The sequence below is a fragment of the Callorhinus ursinus genome, unplaced genomic scaffold, assembly GCF_003265705.2.
Source record: "Callorhinus ursinus isolate GAN/ISIS: 27379988/994484 unplaced genomic scaffold, GSC_fseal_2.0 scaffold27, whole genome shotgun sequence".
Lineage (NCBI taxonomy): Eukaryota > Metazoa > Chordata > Mammalia > Carnivora > Otariidae > Callorhinus > Callorhinus ursinus.
The window spans coordinates 723,295-741,581 of NW_027397089.1; the positions used below are offsets into that span (position 1 = coordinate 723,295).

An 18,287-nucleotide genomic window follows, 5' to 3' on the forward strand; every position below is an offset into this window, starting at 1 on the left:
ATATATGCACTTAACAATCCTGACAGACTCATTACAGACTTTTTATTTTTTTCCACTTTCATTCCAAGGAGAAATAAGTAAGTTTACATAACTGACCTGGCCCTTAGAGCAGGCCACAGCCCCCCCACTGCTGGCCCCTGCCTCTGGGGCTGAACCACAGGTCTCACCAGTGGGGCACCTTTAGGAAGTTTTGGTATTTGCCTGCTTTGCGTTCTTTAGATTCTATAAAAGGGTCTTGTATTTTAATAGGATTTTCTTGATGTTTGGCTTGGGAATCTGGGTCACAAGCAAAAAGCCACGCCTTTAAGAATCTTTAATCCATGTAATTGTTTTTAACTGTAGGGGTTGAGCACTGATAGATTTGATTTGTTATTTTTCATTATGCCACTGTTCCTAAATTGTGAAACATGATTATATTTTATAAAGCCAAACCTAGTTTGCTCTGTTAGAGATTTTGGAGTTTAGCAGCCTGATTTAGTCTAAAATGTTTTACCATCTGCACTTATTTTTTCTGTGTTATCATCATCATGATTACCATCCTTTCTTTGTCCCTTCCTGCTAAAGATCCCATTTCTCTTCCCACAAATTTCACTTCTCTGTAATCAAACATAGTACTTTATCTCCTTTCATTGTTTTTCCCTAAATCCCCACATTATTCCAAGACCTAGCTTGTCGGTATCACCTTTTTCATGAAAACTTTCCCAAGTTTTAAGTCCTACTAATGTCATTCTATTCTAATAGCAACCCTTCTTCCTTAATCATTTAGTTGAAGTTGATAACGCTATCCCTTTTTTGGGTAACCAACCTCCAGAATTCTAATAGGCATGTAACATACATTATTTCTGTTCTTTGCAGTTGGGCAGGGCAGCAGTTATTTTCCCCATTAGACAGATGAGGAAACCAGGTCACGAGAATTTAAGAAACTCTCCCAACAGTCTGCCTGCATCACTCTGTGATTGACTTTCTGATTCACCCTCTGCAGAGCAATGATCCCCACCTCTCACTGTTAACACTCGGTCATGCATCCCCAGTGACCTAGTACTGTTTTCTGGTTATTTACCAAGTAGAAGACATAAAAAACAGGTCTGTTGAACATGAACCAAACAAATGAAATAAAGGGACCCCTACATTTGTAAATGGAGTTGTGTTTTTAAACTGAGAATGTGATTTATACCAGCCCAGCTCCTTAAGAGTTGTTTGGCTTCTGATGATTTAATGTAACAAACTATGTTACGATTTAGTCGTTTTCTCGAAATCTCATTATTTACCTCTTTTTCACTTCTTTTCTCATAACTCCTCCTCATTCCAGAGCAGATTCTTCCAGGTGGCCAGTTCAGCAGCATTTTTCCTCCATAGTTTTCCTTGAGCCTTCCCAAGAAATGTTTCTGTGGATATTCCTGAAATGGTTGCTTATAGGCATGTCTTTAAGAAAGTAGTTTTGGGGCACCTGGGTGACTCAGCTGGTTGAACATCCGATGGTTTTGGCTCAGGTCATGATCTCAGGGTCATGGGATCGGGCCCTGCATTGGGCTCCACACTCAGCAGGGAATCCGCTTGAGATTCTCTTCCCTCACCGTCTGCCCCTCCACTAACACATGTGCCTGCTCTCTCTCCAAAAAAAAGAGAAAGTAGTCTAATAATGTCTTTCCTATTCTGTAATGATTCAGAAGAACAGAGAAATATTAATTTTGCTTAAAGCTTAATTTTGAAATATGTCTTTATGTTGTCTAGTTCAGCACTTTATTTCAAATTTGTTTACCCAGAGTATTCCATCTGGCAGTCAATAAGAGCGCGTTTATTTCTAGACCCTCCAGTGTGTCAGGTACCATTCTAGGCACTGGGAACCCAAATACAAACAAGCCAACTCAGCCCTTGAGGAGATCAGTTTTGACATTGAAACAGAAGAGCACATCTCCCTCTCAAGCACCTCATAACCATCTCTCTACCTGCTCCTGATTTGGGTTGTAAAATTTATAGAACTATAAATTAAATAGAAGCTGAGAAACCATCTTTTTTTCCCCTTGATATGGAAACTGAGGCACAGAGAGGAGGTTAAATGACTGGAAGTCAGACAGAAAGATTCAAACCCAGATCTTCCAACTCCCAAACTGATAGCCTTTCTGCAGTCATTTGTTATATTAGTTTGTCACCTTCCTTCACCACGATGATCTGGATTTAAGGCCTCAAATTAGGCAGGAACTCCACTGTAGTTAGGGTCTTATATTTAAATTGAGAATTCGATTATAAAGGAAAGACCATCTTGGAAATATGTAGAGAATATACACAAGTCACATATATCTCATCCATCTAGGCTTGCTGCATTGACAGAAAACACAACCAGGTACTACACAGGTCTTTTTATTAATGATGCATTGGCATGCATAGTGTTACAGCAAAATAAAATTCTCTGACCTCACGGAACTTACATTCTAGTCGAGGGAAACAAAACAAATTAATGAGCTTTATAGTATGTCAGATGGTGAGAAGTGCTACGGACCAAAAACAAAAAGGGACCTTAGTGGTATAAGAAAAGGAACAAGGGGACTAGTTAAAAGACTCCTGCAATAGTTCAGATGAGAGAGGATGGCCCTTAAACTAGAGATGCCAGTGGAATGGCGAAAAGTGGTCATTTTTGGTATTTTGAAGGTAGATCCAAGAGGATCTCCTGACAGATTGGATTTTGGGCAGGAGAGTAAGAAAGTCAAGATTGACTCCTAGACTTTGGGCGTGAAAGACTGGAAAGATAACAGTTGCCATGTACTTAGCTGAGTCATGAATTCAGTGGCATCACTGTATGTGGTTTCAGAAATATGAGAAATTTCTCCCTCAAAATGCCTGCAGTCTAGTAGACAAGACAGACATAAATTCATGCACCTAATTATAATACTTGTTTATTATGACGGGGGTCTCAGCAAAGTGCTGTAAAAGTACATAGGAGAGAACACTGATCTCTAGCCAGGGAAGTGAGGAGGGATTCAAAGCAGAAGTTATGTCTGAACCCAGTTTATCATTCTTCTTGAGTTAGACATTACATGACTTGAACTTAGAAAGATAAATTGGGGGCGCCTGGTGGCTCAGTCATTAAGCGTCTGCCTTCGGCTCAGGTCATGATCCCAGAGTCCTGGGATCGAGCCCCGCATCGGGCTCCCTGCTCAGCGGGAAGCCTGCTTCTCCCTCTCCCACTCCCCCTGCTTGTGTTCCCTCTCTCGCTATGTCTCTGTCAAATAAATGAATAAAATCTTTAGGAAAAAAAAAAGGAAAGAAAGATAAATTGTATTATGTTCACGGAGCTAGAACAATAAAGCAGTAAAGCAGGCTGGTAGTTATTTTTTGATTCTATGTCAGACCACAGTTACACATGACTGACCAGAAAGAAAAGTCAAAATCAAGTACTCTTTCCAACCTAGGACTGTACGTACAAATATGTACTCTTTTCCATTGCAGGAGCCTTCTTCCTTTATGCTGGATTCGCTGGTGTGGGACTCCTTTTCATCTATGGCTGTCTTCCTGAGACCAAAGGGAAAAAATTAGAGGAAATTGAATCACTCTTTGATAACAGGTTATGTACATGTGGCGCTTCAGATTCTGATGAAGGGAGATATATTGAATATATTCGGGTGAAGGGAAGTAACTATCATCTTTCTGACAACGATGCTTCTGATGTGGAATAATTTTCAGCTGCTGATATATTGAGGTATTTAAACAAACCTGGGGGACAAAAGCAGCAATTGGTGACCTCAATGCCCTGCTTTTAATCTGGATCTTTCCAGTCTAGTTTTGAATGACCTCATCTTCTAGAATATTTGATTAGGAGGAAGATACAACCATGATGACATTTTTTTTTCAAAAGCAGAAATGTAAAACAATATTTAGATATTTTAAACTAATAATTATTGAACAAATGTATGTAATTCCTTCCTGAGGTAGTCTAAAATGAATATTGTATCCAGTGACTTCAGTGGTATCCTTTTTTCCTAAAACCATATATAATTATTAGAGTCAGTGCTAATCTAGCTTAATCGTATATGTAGGATATACTTATGAAGAAGGATTCTGGAATAAGATCCAAGGGTGTTTTCTGTCAAAACAAGGCCTTATTGGCCCTAAATTTTCCTAAGGACAAGTAGCTTTTCTGTGATCAGCTATTAGAAAGTAAATTCTATTTAAGCTTTCAACAAATTCAGAAGTGCCTCCCACAGAGGCACGGTGGTCCTTACCCCCTTTGGATTCCACATTTTGGTCTCTCTCTCCAAATCAGATCTTCATAGAGTTTTTCAGAAACTGACTCTGCACAGGACCTTTTGAACATTATGAAAAGCAGGTCTTTTAGGGTTTATTTTCATGTATATTTTTTGCATTGGTGATAAGTATCCATTTGCACAGATAAGCTAGCAAGTTTTGATAAGTATATTTTATTGCTAGAAAGTAAGAAAGAAAACATTTTTATGGATCCCTGATTTGAGTTAGTCACTTAGGTATGCAACTGTAAACACAAAACAGCACCAGATCTTCAACTGTATTTCAGGGTTTCTGTTCATGCCAAAATCACCTGATACTCACCACGCCTTCACTCATCGCCTCTGGAGTCCTATTTGTGCCTTCGTTTGTTTTAATATAAATAGCTGCTAGCAGACTATTTTTCCCATTCTTTTAATCAAATAATTCCTGAAACAAAAAAGAAAGAAAGAAAATCAGTGACAGATAATCCTGTTATTGATATTTTGTTTAATTAAATAGGGCGACTTATTTTTTCCTTAGCTTTTTATTAACTCTTAAGAGAACTGTACTAGTGTTTTCTTTAAGAACATAAACTCATTTTATTTTGCACACCCTTTTCTCATTTTCCTTCAGAATTTTATCAAAAAAGATACAGATTTGTCTGTGGGTCTTTCCTTTTTCTCATACTTGGCTTGGATTTTTTTCCTTCTTGTCTAAAAATTAGGGTTTTCCATTGGAACAGATTAATGGTTCTAATATACCATACATTTCTACAGTGTCTTCTCAGAGTGTTCATTGGTTTTTATGCTCATTCATCAATGAACTCTAATTTTTGCTCTTAAGAACTATACAGAATATACAAAATTACTTGCTAGTTCCAGTGAAAATATGAATGAATCGTCTGTGGCCAGATAGGAATATATAAGTTTGATGGATTTTAATATGGCTCTAAATCTCTAATAAGGTACTCTTTGGAGTGAAAAGATGGCTATCTCTAAATTCAATGTGTGTTTCTGCCAGTCTCCAAGATGTTTTGTTCTTTGCTTGAAGTCTGGCTTATTCCTTATCACTATTATCAAAACTGAGAATGTAGCCAAGGAGGTTTGTTCTCATAGCCACCGGGGGTATGATAAGTACTTGAACTGTCACTTTACTGGCCTAAAAATCCTTCAGCCAAAAAAAAAAAAAAAAAAAGTTTTCTCCTTTTGATCATTTCATACAATAAAAAAAATTTGAGAGAGTTTTTTTCCCTGAATTAGGTGCTTTGACAATTGATTTCTAAGGGGATATTAATACTGATTTTCCCCCAGAAAAGCAGATGTGACTTAATAGAGAAAATTATTGATATTTCTTATCCCATAAAAATTTCTTATCTGTGTAATACTTCACACAAGTAAAGTGAAGTGGAAAATGAGCTATTATGTGGTAAAATCAGAATATGATGGGAAGAAAAAATATTTAGACCAATAAAGTACTCTCTAAAAATGTATTTTTCTGATTTATCCAAATAATTGCCTTGATTCTTCTCTTTATTACATACATAGCCTTAACTATATGCTTCTGTACTCAGCTGGGCTGAATGCACAGTAACTTTATTAAAGGAGCAACTGGACTTTTATTATTTCCTAAAACAGAACATGGCCTGTTCTCCCTGACATAAGCAAACGGTATATTCAACTTTATATCCATAAATGCACAGAATAACAGGGAAAATTAGCCACAGTTCTCCTCCCCTATTCTCCTCAACCCCTCCTTTAAAGGACTATTTGTTATTTATATAGTGATAAAGACAATATTCCTTATCTTTGAAGTACAAGAAAGAGTGGCACAGTATAAAGATTATTTATAATTTTTTAAAAAACAACTACTTAAAAAGAAACCTTATACAATTAGAGTATTATTTTTAGATTTGGTGAACCTTTATAGTATATTAAAAAATTAAACATTTGAATTTTGCAGGTTTTTTTATATTATGTACCTTTTAAGTTCTCAGCATCTTTGGCTACCACTATCAACTTGAAAACATTCCATTTGAAATATCATCAAATATATATTTTGTAGGACAATTTATATATGGTATGATTTGAACTACCATATTAAAACAGATTAAGCATCATGCTTTTAACTGAAATTAAGGTTTCCTTCTAAGCATGCTGCACATTCAATAGAGACATATTATGTTTTAGGAGCACATAGTAAAGAAAGTCATAACCCCTATTTGAGGCTTAGCTTGGTGGCTGATGAGATCTACCATAGACTAAAGAGAATATAACCCTTCATCTGCATCTGAACACATAGGGCTGAATGTGATGTCAGATAAATTTTAAAGATTTGGTATTAATAGTTTTCTTCAATACAAACATTCCTAATAATTTTGACTGTTGCACCTTAGTCATTAATTACCCAAGACATGATTTTTAATGTATTTGTAAAAGATCTAAATCAAAACTAAATTTAAAAGGTAATACTTCCGTAATGCTGTCAAGTGCTTTTTCATAATTTTATTTTACCAGTGAGCTAGATTTTAGTATATAAGAATCTAAATATTTTTTTAATTATTCACTCTAAAATGAGAATTCCATTAAAGCAAAAAACTTAGAAGTTGCTTACTATCATTTCAAAATCCATAATCTAGAGGAAGAATGAACAGGAAAAATGTAAACTGACAATTTACCCTTTTGTTTTATATTGGGAAGTAAAATTGGAATGTATTGTAATCACAGATTCTAGGGGGAGAATATTCTGAAAAAATACTATCTATATCTTATCTAAGAAAGTCTCACAACTTAATGACACTAATACGGTTTAGAAATATTGTCATGCAATTAGGGGGAGTGGAAGGATTGTTTTATCGGCATAGTAATTAAGAACAATTAATGAGATTTTTGTTATAATCAGTTTTGTTTTGACCACTCTCCTGGTTATAAAATCTCAAATTATACTAAGCACCTTATAGCTTTCACATATACAGCTTGTTGCAACAAGTTTTCAGTTTATATCTTCTTACTAACTGCAAATAAAACCATGACCTAGCAGGCCCATGGCAGAGAATTCATAACATGTGCTTTACAGCAAAATCTATTAAATATTGGATAAAATGTATAGCTGCCTATGAAAAAACTTAGAATTCTTCTCTGGAGTATTTTTAATGTCCTGTTTTCTGTCACTTATCAATTTTCTTAGCCTCATGTACAGAAGTGTTAAGCTGATTTGATGAAGTGATCAGGTGGTAGCAATGTACAATTATCAGTACATTCAGTTCTTCTGGGTGAGAAATATTGTTTTCTGGAGATAGCAATCATTTTAAAATGCCAAATAGCTAACTGCTACCAACTCTCTTTTATGTTTTCTTTTAGAGAGGGAAATATTTGTGTGCCAATAATCATTAAAGAGCTATTTTGTAAGAGTGTCAATGATGTTAAGTACATGAGAGAATTTTATCCTCTTAATTTGCCTGTGAGTGTAAAACGGTGTAATTCCTATAAATCTTTATATGTATAAAGCAGTCTTGCACTTGAGTGATTTGGTCTATGAAATGTTCAATAACTACTTTCATTTAGTAGTAATATTCATATATTTATTTCACACAGTTAAATTTATGTGTTTGATTTTTGTCATGTCCGTATGAGAAAAAGGAATGCAGCTTACAAGTACTTAAACAACGATATTTTGTGAAGTTTTACAATTTTAGTAAAATTAACATCATTCCATCTCATTTGAAGGTTAAAAAAAAATGAGACTTAAACTCTAGCCAAAGTAGAACTTTATATTCTACATGTCCGAACTGGTTCCTAGCAGCTTTTGGACTGTATCTCATTTGATGTTATAGTATCTTTATTTGTAATAAATGTTCAAATTTCTATTTAGAAGCTCTAATGTACATCTAGATTAAATCAAAAGTTTTATGCTTTTAAAATATGTATTTCAAAATGTATATTTTAATTTGAGTGCATGTTATAGTATTTAATATTTCACGTCTTGGAAAATTCAATATAAATATTTATTCTTACATGTGACATGGGATATCTCTTAAAAATTATGAATATGTATCATTTCCTTCAAAGTCATTCTAGCCTATAGCTGTATCAAAAGTATTGTATATTTTATGGAAATTTAGTGATGTATATGTAAATTTTTTAAGTTATTTTATTGAAGTTCAATCTTTACATAAAACTAAAATCTTTTTTTAAAAAAAGTGTCAGTGCCAGAACTGTAAATGAAAATAAATAAAAGTTATGACAATTCATTAGTCATTTATCTCCTTTGCACTTTTGTATTTTCTCTATTTCTCTTCTTTTGATTTTGGATCTAGGTTACCCAGGAAAGGCATCTACAAAAATTAGTTCTCTCTATATATTTATGCAGTCCTCATTTTAATGATATTTTATCTTTTGATAATGGGTAAACTCAACTATCTTTAAAAATAAATATATAATACCTAAAAATTGTTCCAAGGAATTATTCTAAATAGTAAATATAAAACTTTGAAATGAAGTGCTTTAGGAACCCTTGAAATATTTCTGGTTGTTGTCAAAACCAGGTGTGACACTGGGGCACTTGGGTGGCTCATTCAGTTAAGTGTCTGCCTTTGGCTCAGGTCATGATCCCAGGGTCCTGGGATCGAGCCCCATATCAGGCTCCTTGCTCAGTGGGAAGCCTGCTTCTCCCTCTGCTGTCCTCCCCGCTTGTGCGCACTCTCTCTCAAATAAATAATAAACCGGGTGTGACATAAGCCATTATGTTGGGTTGACAAGAACTGTATTTGCTTTGTAAATAAACACAAAATACCTGCTGGATGACCTGCTGACAGTTCCTTTTGGAACTCTATTGCTCTCCATTGTCATTTTGCCCTAACTGTAGTTTTTATTGGCAAGAAATTATCTACTGTTTGATCTGGGCAACTGTTAGACTTATCTCTGTAGTTAGGGTGTGCCATCCTGAGCCCAACTGTAGAAACAGCCTGAGGAGATCCCATAAAGACACTAGATCCACTTGTCCAAAGGCTTATAATACGGGGGTCTCATGTCTAGGTGGCTTCTCCATGCACACAAAATTAAATTTTATTTTCTCCTGCTTAAAAAAAAAAATGGAGTTGCATTTAATCAAGGATTCTGATGCCAGCAACTAAGATAAAAAATCCTACAGTCAGAATGACTCAAAGAAAATCCCATAAATTATGCATAAAGGGTCTACTCACCAGGACACCTAAATATTGCAGTCCTTATTTGCATCAGTGGTCAAAGTCTTCATTTAACTATCCAGTCCTGTGGGGTAAACATTGTAGTGCTTTTATGGGTACTAAACTTAAGTTCAGAACATTTTGATGACTTGCCCAAGATCACAAACTAGGAAGTAGTACAGAACTTCTCTTTGTGTGGACTACACCAATAGTCTTCCTCTCCCCCTCATCATTTGGAATGTCTTCTGGTCAGACCTAGGCAGAAAGATTACAAAATAAACATTGTGGAATTCCTGTGTTCGTTATTACTTAAACGGTATGCAGAGGAAGAATCAGATACCTCATTTTAACCTGGTCTATAGACAAAAATTCTAAAGATCTTTGGAGATTTTTTTTTCCAAATATGAAGCACTACATAGTCCATTGTTTAAGGAATCAGAATGAGTACAAATTGCCAGCGTTGAATCCCAGCTTTTCTACTTACTCCCTGGCAACCTAAATTACTGACTTACTCTTTGCCTCAATTCCTGTCTATAAAGTAGAGATGTTACTATCTACCTCATATATTTGTTATGGGGGTTACATTAATCATCTAAAACACTTAGAGCAATAGCACGTAGTAAGTGCTGGGTAACTGTTGGCTGTTCTGTCATCCTTCACATGCTAACCCTGATGCTGCTAAGGTCGCACTGTCCAAAGCACAAGCAATGTGTTTATAAATTCCTGAGAACAACTACTAGGGCAGGAGCACACGGGCTTGACATATGTCATATAGAGTGTATGACGGCAGCAGCCAAGCTCCTGCTGACCAGAATGGTTTGCGCTGATATGGCTGACTAGCCTGATGTTCCTTTTCCCTTCTCCACCTCTTTCCCTTGAGCATCCTCCTGAATGGCACAATGAAAAGCACAACCTTCTCACAGTCTCCAGATTAACAGGATTTAATACACAATTTCTCTGTATGTGATCTCTGAGTCAAGAAACAAAAATAATTTTAGAATATCTCGGTAACCTATCATTTAAATTCTTTTTAGCATTAAAAAAAATAATTTTCAAAATTCTCTCCAAATGCTCTAAAAAGGGGAAAAGGGGTGGCAACACCTGAGTGGCTCAGTCAGTTGAACGTCCAACTCTTGATTTTGGCTCAGGTCTTGATCTCATGGGTCCTATAAGATGGAGCCCACATCAGGCTCCTCACTCAGCCGGGAGTCTGCTTGAAGATTCTCTCCCTCCCCATACTCGTGTGCTCATGCGCTCTCTCTAATAAATAAATCTTTAAAAAAAATTCCAAATGAAAAATAACATTAACCCTTCACTAAGTGACTATATTGAAATTAAGCTATGAATTCAACATGAAATATTGATACTATTTTTACCTTTAATATTTCATACGCTTTTCCACTACACTTATAAAAACTGCATGATGAGCAGCATGCAGAGCAAATTAATTTTTTACATGAAAGAAAATACTGACATGGTTCACTTCTAGCAAATGGATACTAAACCCAAAACAGATCTGTTAGAACAGTGGTTCTCAAAGCATGGTCCTCAAACCAGAAGCACTGGCATCATCTGTGAGTTTGTTACAAATGCAAATCTGTGTGCCTCACCTGACCTACTGAATCAGAATATCTGGGGATATAGTCCAGGAAACTATATATATTTTTAATTGAAATATAATTGACATATAACACTGTATAAGGTATACAATGCATTGATTTGATGCACATATTGCAAAATGTTTACCACCATAGTGTTAGCTAATACCTCTACCACATCACATAATTATCCTTTCTTTTTTGTGGCAACAATCTGGTCTCTTAGCAACTCTAAAGTTTATTAATACAATACTATTGTCTATAATCTCTATGCTGTGCATTAGCTTCCAGGACTTGTCTACTAGTTCCAAGTCTGTACCCTTAAACAACATCTCCCCAACACCCCACCCCCCAGTCTCTGGTAACCATCATTCTACTGTTTTCACAAGTTCAGCTTTTTTAGATCAGGGAACTGTATCTTAAACTCTCTAGATGATTCTTAAGCACACAATAGTGGAACCACTACATATGATTTTTTAAATCATCACATTAAAAAGGAATCCGCTGCATTTTCTTTCAAAGGGTGAGCTCATCTAGTGAATAATAAACTGGACTGAGTGGATTTATATGCAAGTTACTTAGGAATTCATAAAGCTAAGTCATTTCCACCTCAGAGGCTTAGCATGTGGTGTTACATCTGCCTGGCATACTTGTTGGCCTATTCTTTTTTTTTTTTAAAGATTTTATTTATTTGAGAGAGAGAGAGCACATGAGAGGGGGGAGGGTGAGAGGGAGAAGCAGACTCCCTGCCGAGCAGGGAGCCCGATGCGGGACTCGATCCTGGGACTCTAGGATCATGACCTGAGCCGAAGGCAGTCACTTAACCAACTGAGCCACCCAGGCGCCCTGTTGCCCTATTCTTTGTCTCATTCCTTCTTGTCATTCAGGTTTCAGCTCAAAATCATCTCCTCTGAGAGCCTGTCTTAACTATTCAATTTAATCACTCCTTTCCTCCCCAATATCATGTAAACTTGTTTTAGTTTCTTCCTAGTATTTCACTATTTGAAAATTATTTTTTAGTTCTTGTCTGTTTCTCCCATGAGAATATACACTGCATGAAAGCAGGGACTTTGCAATATTCACTACTGACTCTCCACCTCATACAGTGCCTAGCATATAGTATGTGCTCACTAAATATTTAAAGAATAAATGGATGCATGCATCTCAGGTGCTCCTGTGGCCTACAAAGGAGTAGTGGGAAGTTTTAACTGGGCTGGAAAAAAATGATTAAAATGATACCATGGTACCAGGCCAATATCAGCATGTTTCATAAATCAATCTCTGTATAGCAAAGCTGTTTTAATTAAAAAGCCAATTCCATATGCTATATGAAGACATGTATATTCACATAAACACATCTGGATGATAAGTTTGGTTTCTTATTCCTATTAGAGGAGGAGAAAATCTAATTAGGATAGCAAGGTTGGGGTGAAATTTGCATCTTTTATAATATTGTATTTCTACATTCTTTTTATGGAATAAAAACACACTTATATGCTATATACTTTATACACTATCTTCAGGAAACACTGTATCAAAAGTAGCATTACTACCCTTAAGGTATGGATGAAGAAATAACTGAGTCACAGGAAGTAAAGTAACTTAAGTAGAACAGAAAGGTCAGTTTGTGCCAGTCATTTTTAACAAGTACTATTAATTTTCTTTTTTACAATGAACTTTATCATGGAAAATTTTATAACTGCTTCTACCCGAAAATTTTTGTACTTTTTTTTCCTGCAGGGTCACTGGTTATGGACTTAGAAACTAAAACATAACTACTGGATAAAACTGACAATAACATTTAGAGGTAAATGTGAAAAGGTTGGAATTTAAAGTCTAAAATGATCAGTAATTTCCAAAATATGCCCAAATTTACATTTATAAATTAACCCACAGAATCCTAGTAAGCTTCCTTGCTCTGAAGTCTGCTCTGTCTGAAATTCATGTAACTATTCCAACTTTCTTTTAATTGTTAGCATGGTATATCTTTCTCCATCCCTTATTTTTAATCTGCATGTGCCTTTATATTTAAAGTGGGTTTCTTAAAGATAACATATGGTTGGGTCTTGTTTTTGATCCACTGACAATTTGTTTTTTATTGGTATATTTAGACCACTGACATTTAGGGTGATGAAATATCTACTGTTATTTGTTACTGTTTTCTATTTGTTGTCTTTGTTCTCTATTCCTATTTTTGTTTTCTGCTTTTTCCATTTTTTGTGGTTATCACTAAGCATATTATATGATTCCATTCCTCTCTTTTCTTAGTATATCAACTATACTTTACTTTTTTCAGTCGTTGCCCTAGAGTCTGCAACGTACATATATAACTAATTCAAGTCCACTTTCAAATAATACTATACTCTTTCACAGATTAGAAGAGTCAGATATTCCTAATTCTCCTGTCCCTTATGTCACTGGTGTCATTCATTTCACTTGTACATAAGCTATACATTGCACACAGTTGCATTTGCTATCATTTTAAACAAACTTATCTGTTCAATCAACTAAGAATAGGAAAAATAAAAGCTTTTCCTATACACTCATTCCTTCTCTAATGCTCTTCTTCATGCAGATCCAAGTTTCTGACCTGTATCACTTTATCTCTGAAGAACTTTTCTTGTTTTAACATTGCTTACACAGGTCTAACTGGCAACAAATTCCCTCAATTTTTGTCTGAGAAAAGTCTTTTATCACTTTAGAAGGATAATTTTGCAGGATCCAGAATTCAAGGGTGGTGGGGGGTTTTTTCTCTCAACATTTCAAATATTTCACTCCACTCTCTTCTTGCTTACTTGGGTTTTTGAGAAGTCAGGTGTAATACTCATCTTTGCTCTTTAAGTAAGGTTGGTTTTTTTTCCTCCGGCTTCAAGATTTTTTCATCTTTCATTTTCCACAGTTTGAATATGACATGCCTGGGTGTAGTTGTGGTTTTTTTTGTTGTGGTGGTGGTTTTGGTTTTAATGGGTCTTTTTTGGCATTTATGTGAGCTTCCTAAATCCTGGGTTTGTTATCAGACATCAATTTGGGGAAATTCTCAGTCCTTATGACTTGCAGTATTTCTTCTATTTCTTTCTCTTTCTTATCATTCTAGTATTCCCCTTACAACTTTTGCATTTATCCCACAGTTCTTGGATAGTCTATGCAATTTTTAAAAATCTTTTTTCTCTTTGCTTTTTAAGAGTTTCTACTGACATACCATCAAGTTCAGAGACTATTTCCTGAGCTGTGTCTGGTCTACTAATGAATCCATCAAAGGCATGTTTGTTACTGTTACATTGTTTATCTCTAGCATGTTTTATTCTTAGAATTTCCATCTCTCTGCTTACATCACCCATCTGCTCTTTCATGTTGTCTACTTTTTCCATTAGAGTCTTAAAAAATATATTTATTTATTTATTTATTGGACAGCAAGCACAAGCAGGGGAAGCAGCAGGCAGAGGGAAAGAGAGAAGCAGGCTCCAATGTGGGGCTCAATCCCAGGCCCTGGGATCATGACCTGAGCTGAAGGCAGATTAACCGACTGAGCCACCCAAGCACCCCCATTAGAGTCTTTAATATATTGGTCATAGTTGTTTAAAGTCTCAATCTGGTAATTTCAACATCCTTACTATATCTGAATCTGGTTCTGATGTTTGCTGTCTCCTCAAACATTTTTTTTTCCTTTTAGTATATTTGGAATTTTTTGTTGAAACCTGGATATGATGTAGTAGGTAAAAGGTAAATAGGCCAGTAAATAGGCCTTTAGTGATGTGGTAAGGTGTGGGAGGAGAGGAATTGTTCCATAATCCTACCAGTAGATCTCAGTCTGAATGAGCCTGTGCCCCTGGGATATAAACTTCACAAAAAACTTTCAGTTTTTTCTTCCCCTTCGGTGGACAGGATGTCTAGAAGGAGCTGGAGTTGGGTAGTTCCTTTCCCCCACATCAATTAGACTCTGATAAAACCCAACCAAGTTGGGCTCTGGTAACATACTTTCTCTTGAGGGCAGGCCTTGTTAAGAATAGCTTGTGGGACACCTGGGTGGCTCAGTCGGTTGGGCGTCTGCCTTCGGCTCAGGCCATGATCCCAGAGTCCTGGGATCGAGTCCTGCATTGGGCTCCTTGCTCAGCGGGGATCCCGCCTCTCCCTCTGCCTGCTGCTTCTCCTGCTTGTTCTCCCTCCCTCTCTCTGATAAAAAAATCTTAAAAAAAAAAAAAAAAAAAAAAAGAATAGCTTGCTCTGGCCTATTTAAATTGATTCCTTTTCCCCTCCTCCTGCCAGGCGCCTCAGATAATTTTTCTCCAATCTTCACTGTTAGAACCTGGTAGAGGTCTTAGAAATAAAACTCAAAAAAGTGTAAGGAAGCCTCACTATGACTACACCCTTCTGGAATTTTTGGCTCTCAGACTTGTCTACATTGAGCCTCCAGCAATCCATCAATTAGTTTAGGTTTCCTACCTTGACACTGGTTCCCATAAATGTTTCTGCTCTTGACTTTCTGCTTAGGTAAATTGTGATTCTCTGTGTCTTCTCCAATTGTGGGGGCAGTGATTTGCCCTGTGACCTCACTTTTCATGTGGAAGAGTTGTTTGTTTTCAATCTGTTCACCTTTTTACTCGTCAGGATGGAGGATGACCTTCCAAGCCCCTTACATACAGGACTGGAAACCTAGTAAGCTTCCTCAACTTTGTAAAATACCATTTTAAAAACTCCAGGTGAGGTAGACACAATACCTTTCTATGTGCTTTAAGAAGCCTTTTTCCTACCAGAAGGAATAACTGGGCAAGTGACCAGAAGACACTGAAGTCTTGTCAGAGGTGTTCACCACGAGCAAGTCCCAGAGCTCCAAGGCAGCTGTACCATTAGAAACCAAAAAATAAACAAATTACCTTTATTTCTAAGGTTTAATCTGAAGTCTCAAGGAACCTGCAAGTGCCAGCAGGAAAGCCTTCAAGTTGCTAGACAGTAGAGTTCATTATCAACATACTTAACAAACATACCATGTATAACTGGCAGTTACATGACCTCTTCCTCCCTCCATAAATAGGGGGGGCGAAAAGGTGTTTAACTATAGAGAGGAACCTGACAAACCGGCCTTTCTAAAAAGGCCATCCAGACTTCTGGGGAAGATGGTCGAGTAGGAGGATCCTAAGCTCACCTCATCCCACAGATACAACCAGATAACACTCACATCAGTGTAAATAACCCAGAAAACAACATAAAGACAGAACTCTCCACAACTAAATGAAGAGAAGAGGCCACATCAAAGAGGGTAGTGAGGACAGAGATACAGTCAGAGCTAAACGGTACCTCCACACTGTCCAATGGAGGGAGGGACACCACAGGTGCAGAAAGGGGAGTGAAACAGATTCACACCAGGGATTCCACAGGCGAAAGAATCCCCATAACATTTGGCTCTAAAAACCAGAGGGGCTGACGAGTGAGTTCTTACAACCAGCAGGACTTAAAACCTGGAACTTTAAAAATCAGTGGGCTCAGCTCAGGGAGAGCTGGAAGGGCAAGAGGAAACTGAGTCCCTGTTCTTAAGGAGACAGCACAACAAACAAGACAGAGATACGGCATAGAAGCAGCAGCTTGAAAATCCCCTAGGGTATACAGGAGGGAAATTTGTTTACTAATTTCAGAGCACGCACTGTAGGTGCAGGGATCCTTGGGAGACTTGGGAGGCAGGGGGAGGGAGAGCAGACAACAAATGAGCCACTTCCCTCCCCTGCCTCCCAACCTACCAACACTAGCTAACTAACTTGGTAAAAATGAGCCCCACCCTACATTCTCCTGCAGACATGCCCCCTCCAGATCTCCTCCCATAGGAGACCAGCATAAACCTTGCTGACAGCTTGTGTGGATCCGCCCCCTTTAATACACTCCTGGCCTGATCCACCTAAAGCAATGCCACAAGCCTGGCAGTGTGCAAGCAGCCCCAACAGGGGCCAGTACCACTCCAGAATGATTCCTGCCCCAGAGAGAAGGAAGGAGAACTACACACACCAGTCAGACTGTGGCTCCAGCAGAGCTGGGGGCAGACAACTAGTCTGACTACAAGTTGAACCCACCAACAAAAGCCTCTCAGGGGACAAAACAAAAAGAGGCCTGCAGTTCAGTGCTACTGCATCCATGGCAAACACCTGGTCTGACACAACTCAAGCCCAAGGGGGCCCAGACTGGTCCGCTAACAGCACAGGAACCAAACACTCCCCACAATAAGCAAAGAGAGCTGCTACAGATGACTAAACTGAAGGCAACATCAGCTCAGCTACAACAGCAGGGCATGCACAACACATACGGGAGACATCCCTGAAGTGCCAGGTTCTAGTGAACAGGAGACACTGCATGACAGGGCAGTACAAGACCTCTTCATAAGGCCACTACTTTCAAGAGCAGGAGACAGAGCAATATGTCCCAAATGAAAGAACAGGACAAAACCACAGCAAGACACCTAGCAAAACATAGGTAAATAATATGCCTGATAGAGAATTTAAAATAATGATCATAAAGATACTCACTGGACTTGAGATGAGCAGAGAACCTCAGTGAGACTCTTTACAACAAGACAAAACAAAAAAGAAACAGAGATGAAATCAACAACTGAAATTAAAAATACACTAAAGAGGAATAGACTTGAGAAAGCAGAAAAACAAATCAGCGACCTGGAGGGCAAACTAATGAAAGCAACCCAACTGAATAGGTGAGGGGAAAAAATGATACAAAATGAAAACAGACTTAGGGAACTCAGAGACACGATCAAGCGTAATAACATTCTCATTACAGGGACCTCAGAAGGAGAAAAGAGAGAAAAGGGGGTAGAAAATTTATTTGAAGAAATAGCTGAAATCTTCCCAAATCTGGGGAAGGAAACGGAAATCCAGATCCAGGAGGCAGAGAGAGTCCCCAGCAAAACCAACCCAAGGAGGTCCACACCAAGACACACAGTAGTTAAAATGGTAAAAAGTAGTGATAAAGAATTTTAAAAGCAGAAAGAGAAAATAGTTGCTTGCAAGGGAAATCCCATAAAGTTATCAGCTAATATTTCAGCAGAAACTTCACATGCCTGAAAGCAGTAGCATGATATATTCAAAATGCTAAAAGAAAAAAACGCTCCAGGGCGCCTGGGTGGCTCAGTTGGTTAAGCAACTGCCTTCGGCTCAGGTCATGATCCCAGAGTCCTGGGATCAACTCCCCCATCAGGCTCCTGGCTCAGCGGGGAGCCTGCTTCTCCCTCTGACCTTCTCCCCTCTCATGCAGTTTCTCTCTCTCTCTCAAAGAAAGAAAGAAAGAAAGAAAGAAAGAAA

At 37.5% G+C, this 18,287-nt stretch overlaps 2 protein-coding genes across 19 annotated transcripts in view; one reads left to right on the plus strand and one right to left on the minus strand.

The window, feature by feature from the left end:
- Nucleotides 1–8,587, plus strand: part of SLC2A13 (solute carrier family 2 member 13) — a 386,427-nt gene extending 377,840 nt beyond the window's left edge. The window contains exon 10 of the mRNA XM_025879547.2: nt 3,445–8,587. Coding sequence (XP_025735332.1) covers nt 3,445–3,671 — 227 coding nt within the window. The 3' untranslated portion in view covers nt 3,672–8,587. The remainder of the gene's footprint in view (nt 1–3,444) is intronic.
- The window catches only part of REDIC1 (regulator of DNA class I crossover intermediates 1), a 240,992-nt gene that overhangs the window by 7,447 nt on the left and 215,258 nt on the right, over nt 1–18,287 (minus strand). For 8 of the 18 annotated variants that reach the window (XR_012373926.1, XR_012373928.1, XR_012373922.1 and 5 more), the window contains 4 exons: nt 9,416–9,652; nt 4,561–4,665; nt 4,218–4,298; nt 3,420–3,507 (listed from right to left, as the gene is read on the minus strand). The gene's annotated coding sequence lies outside the window, so the exon portion shown is untranslated. Of the gene's footprint in view, nt 1–3,403; nt 3,508–4,217; nt 4,299–4,560; nt 4,666–9,212; nt 9,292–9,415; nt 9,653–15,710; nt 15,832–18,287 lie in introns of those variants that run through there. The other 10 variants (XR_012373929.1, XR_012373927.1, XR_012373925.1 and 7 more) reach the window with 6 other exon arrangements.